The sequence below is a fragment of the Eurypyga helias genome, unplaced genomic scaffold, assembly GCF_000690775.1.
Source record: "Eurypyga helias isolate BGI_N326 unplaced genomic scaffold, ASM69077v1 scaffold25475, whole genome shotgun sequence".
NCBI lineage: Eukaryota > Metazoa > Chordata > Aves > Eurypygiformes > Eurypygidae > Eurypyga > Eurypyga helias.
Window position 1 is genome coordinate 21,288 of NW_010253800.1, and position 4,348 is coordinate 25,635.

At 52.5% G+C, this 4,348-nt stretch overlaps 1 protein-coding gene across 1 annotated transcript in view; it reads right to left on the reverse strand.

Moving 5' to 3' along the window:
- Positions 1 to 3,275, reverse strand: part of SLC25A37 (solute carrier family 25 (mitochondrial iron transporter), member 37) — a gene marked incomplete at its 5' end in the record, with an annotated part of 3,632 nt that extends 357 nt beyond the window's left edge. The window contains 3 exons of the mRNA XM_010152795.1: positions 7 to 218; positions 1,316 to 1,372; positions 3,047 to 3,275. Coding sequence (XP_010151097.1) covers positions 7 to 218; positions 1,316 to 1,372; positions 3,047 to 3,275 — 498 coding nt within the window. The remainder of the gene's footprint in view (positions 1 to 6; positions 219 to 1,315; positions 1,373 to 3,046) is intronic.
- Between the last annotated feature and the right edge of the window lie 1,073 nt (positions 3,276 to 4,348).

The following is a 4,348-nucleotide window of genomic DNA, read 5'->3' on the forward strand; positions in this document are numbered from 1 at the left end:
GATGTGAGACCGAGGGTTGTACTCCCGGTGCGGGTTGATCTGCTCCTGCATGAACTCGTAGGTGATGAAGTGAATGGCCTGGAAGGGGACGTTCATGGTGAGCTGGGTGGTGTAGCTGCGGTAGAAGGCACCGAACCCCTCCGTCTTCTGCACTGTCCTTATGCACGTCAGGACGGACTTGTAGGGGGAATTGAACATCTGCATCCGCTGCTTGACCACTGGTCCAGGCAACAGCCACAGAGCAGGCAGCACCAGGCAGGACAGGCACAAGGAAACAGACTTATTAGCCAAGATGCATCTTTCCCGGTCATCACAACACCCAGACTGAACCCTGCTGCAAGTCCCAACCACCCACCCCTAACCTCCCCATCCAAGGCCAAGCTCAAACAACATCAACCGGACATTTCTGCAGGGATGAGCTCCTTATCGACAGGCTCTTAGCATCCTCTGCTTCCCCCAACATGCCCAGGGCCCCCAAAAAACCTCAGTGCAAGGGAGGGAGGCTCAGCCCTGGTTCACTAGCTCTCCCCTTACACAGCCTACCGCACTCCTCAAGCTTAATTAAGGACCCTTTACTTATTGCTAGAAAGGCATGAAGACAGACTGCTAAGGACCCTCAGATGCCTCGGTGAGAACGCACAGATGTTGTGCAGGAACACTGACATACCAGGAGGATATGGGCAGAAAGCTGACTAAATAACTACCTCATCAACAGTCCCAAGTCCAGAAATGGGACAACTTCCACTGACTTGAGCAAAAAGCCACCTAATTAAATCAGAATACGATTAGAAGAATTTGAAACACTAGAGACATTTTTCCCTTCAGAAAAAACTGACTGTGGGCCAACTCGGAAGTACAATACATGAACACTGAATAGCTGGAGTTCAGCTAATTGTCTTCATTTTAGTTTGTTTCAGTTACTCCTCTTCCACAGACTCTACCAAACCGGGAAGGCTACGCAACAGTCCCAACGGCTGCTGTACTCGTCTAGCAACATGACTGAGTTCTGTTTTGTTTGGGTAGTCCAAAGCTTCAGAAACCCCACAATCAGTTCAGTAAAGACACACTAGCAGAGCAGTAACAGCATTGTATTAAAGGTGACATCAATTTTCCTGGAAAGGCACTATGTGCCACACAGAGGCTGTGCAACCCCTTGGCACATAAGGGGCCAGGCAGAACTTATCCCGTCTGAGCTCACTAAAAGCTGGGCAGAGACACTAAAGCACAGGGCTTAAGCAGCTGAGACTGTGCAGGGGTCTTCGGTGCATTCCCAGGCTAACGGGGTGCAGAACTGCCCAGCAGCAGAGGTCATTACCTTCAGCAGGCTTCATCACTGCGTCGTGGAGTAGCGTGGCCACGCTCCCAGCGATACCTGCAAGAGACAAGAGCATCCTTCAGAACCCAAAGGCTCAGAAGGCAGGGGCTTGCTGGGGCAGCACCATCCGCAGAGGCCTGCACCCCGCCAAGCACCCAGGTAACCACCACCTGAGAGCTGTTGTCTGGCTCCGGAGCGAGCCCAAGGATGCACTTTGCAAGACAGCTCATTCCCAGCAGGAAAAAACCCATCCAGGATCACAGCCATCCCCTTTGCTATTCCCTATAACTCATAAGGTTGTGTGTCTGCAAGACACCACCGGCTTCACTCAGCCTGTGCTGGGCTGAGACGTGAGCAACCTTTAGAACTGGCTTAGCGCATCCATAATTAGGCATTTTCATCCGTTTACTCAGTCTTGTTTTAAAGACTAATTGCACAGATTCTGTAAACATCCAGCCAGCCATTAATGATCCTGCAGTTGGCTCTAGGATGGGCCTCTCGAGCCACACCTTTGCCTTTGAAGTAGGTTTCCATCTCAAATTCTCTCTTGCCCAAATGACTTTCGGTCATTTCTCATTAAGGCAGCGCTTCAGTTTTCCCGCTGTACTGAGAGCCTGTAGCTACTTGAAAGGCAAACACAGGAAGCCTATTACTAGCAAAAACCAGCAAGCCTGAAAGATATTATACACCCTTAACTGAGTTGGTTGAGTCCAGTGACTGCCGTGACAGATTCCTACCGGCGTATCATGTCAAGGACCAGGCAGAAGAGTCTCCACACAAACCCTCGGCTGCTCAGTTCGAGGGTTTTACAGTGGTATTGCTGGACCTAGAAGCAACATCCTTCCTGGTAGGAGCAAAACCTTTAACAAAGCAGGCGAGCATCCAGAGGACGCAGTGCACTTTACCCCGCTGGAGCTCCAAGGGAGACGAGGAACAACCTGCACTGCAAACCTCGAGAGGTTTAGATTCGACATAGAGCCAGAACCAGCCTGCGACTGTGCCCAAGCACCTCGAGTCCAACGTATTGATTCCTTGTGCTAGAATAATCTGTGATTAAATAGTGCGGAAATCTAGGCAGGGCTTTGGAGGGTGCACACGGCAGTGCCATCAGGGCTTCTCTGTCCTGCTGCCAGCCCAGCCACGTGTGACCTGGGTGGCCCAGGGTGCAGCAAAGCCTGGCAGTTGGCTCCAAGCACAGCTTCCCTTTCACAGCCGGCATCCGTCACAGCATCCGCTCAGGCAAGGCAGGCAAATGCTCAGTTCCTGGAGTGGTACATCTAACCTCCTGCTCAGTGGGCAGGTCATCAGGTTCCCTACCTTCCCCCATGGGTCAGAAGAGCCCCCTTGAAGAAGCCACATACTTCAGAGCCCCGCTGCACAGCACTGACTCCATGCCCAGCCGTGACTACAGCGAACACCTCCAGTATCAGCTCAGCACCCTCTGGAAGAGACCTACCGAGCAGTCAGGAGCCCTAAGGCAGGGCAGAGGTTTCAGAGGAGTGTGGTGACCAGCACGAAGCCCTTACTCCACCTCTCCAGCACTCCCAAAATGGGTGCCGAGACCTGCAAGCCCTACATTTGCATCATGCAGGTATCCACAGCTCCATCTGCTACAGACCACCCAGGAGCAGGGCACAGCGAAGGATGCCAGGCTCAGGGAGTGCAGCAAACAAGGGACAGGCTGTTGACCACAAGCTGCTTTGTGTGTGTGCAAAAAAACACCAAAAATACCATTGGCCAAGTGGCTGTTTCCTCCATGGTGGATTGTTTCGCTTAGGGACTTTTTCATTTTTTCATAGCAGGCAAAGTACATGGCGTGGGCAGGGCCAGCCCCCAGCATGGTGACATTAATCCCACGTAAAGGCCTCCAGAAACCCTCCGTAAGGACAATCTTCTTCAGAGCTTCGTACACGCTCCTGTACTGGGCTTTGGGGTCCGGCTGCAAGCTCTGCATCCTTGTCTGCAACAAAGCACACGAACGGAGAGGACTCAGTCACCCATCTTCAATGCAACAAGCACGAGCCATAGGGAGCTACAAGACTTCCAAGATCAGAGGGGTCAATAACTTTATTCCCCAACTGCAGCATTTATCCGCCCTGTCCCTGCTAGAGCAGTGCGATTAACCCCACGCTCCCCTTGCGACACCAAAGGCTGCTCAGACAAGCGCGCAGTGGAGGGAAGCGTAACCTCTGCTCTTGTTTATGGATGGAAAAGACTGGGAATTAAGCTAAGGCAGTCCTTCAAAAGGCTGGCTGAAGACATACAGTTAGGTCCTTAATTGCCTCTTGCTTACAACATTCCCGGCTCTCTGCCCCAGCTTGTTTCTCCCACGGTTGCTCAGCAGCTTTTGACACTCGGCGTGCAGACTTAGCCCGCTCGATTGGGAAACAGCTTTCCTAGAAGGGCAGGCTAATAAAAATGGGGTGCCTGAAGTAACCACCCCCTCTGCAGAGGGTGAGACAGGGAAAGGCCACCCCATCCTTCACAGCTACCCAAGGAAGACAGCACAGATCCACCCCTCACCCCATCTCCCCTCCCATCTCCGGGTCTCCTGTAGCCACCAGCTTCCCGAGCTAGATGGGTTCACTGCATCTCTGTGCAATAGTCCTCGACAGGCTTTTCTTCCACATTTCTGAAGGCAGCTGAGCTTCTGGCACCCAAAGCATCCCATTAAACTCACTGCCATCACTTAATTAGGCACCATGGGGAAAATTACTTTTTTTGGCTTGTTTCAGGCTTCTGCAGACTGAAGCCATCGCACAGCAGCAACGCTCAAAGCCCTTGCAACGGTGATGCCAACCTGCCATGGGCGTTTGCAGGGCATGGACACCAGCCCCCTCCCACCAGCAATGGGAGAGACACTGTAAGGGCTTAAACCTTCACAATCATCCCAGAAAGACAGAGCAAATCCAGAGCATCAAGGTGCAAAGGGCTCTGCTACTCCTGCTGAGCAGCCCCTAAGTCCTGCCGGTCTGCAACACGGCTGATACAACCCATCTCACCCAAACCCGTCTGAAGGGATGCAGCCTTCAG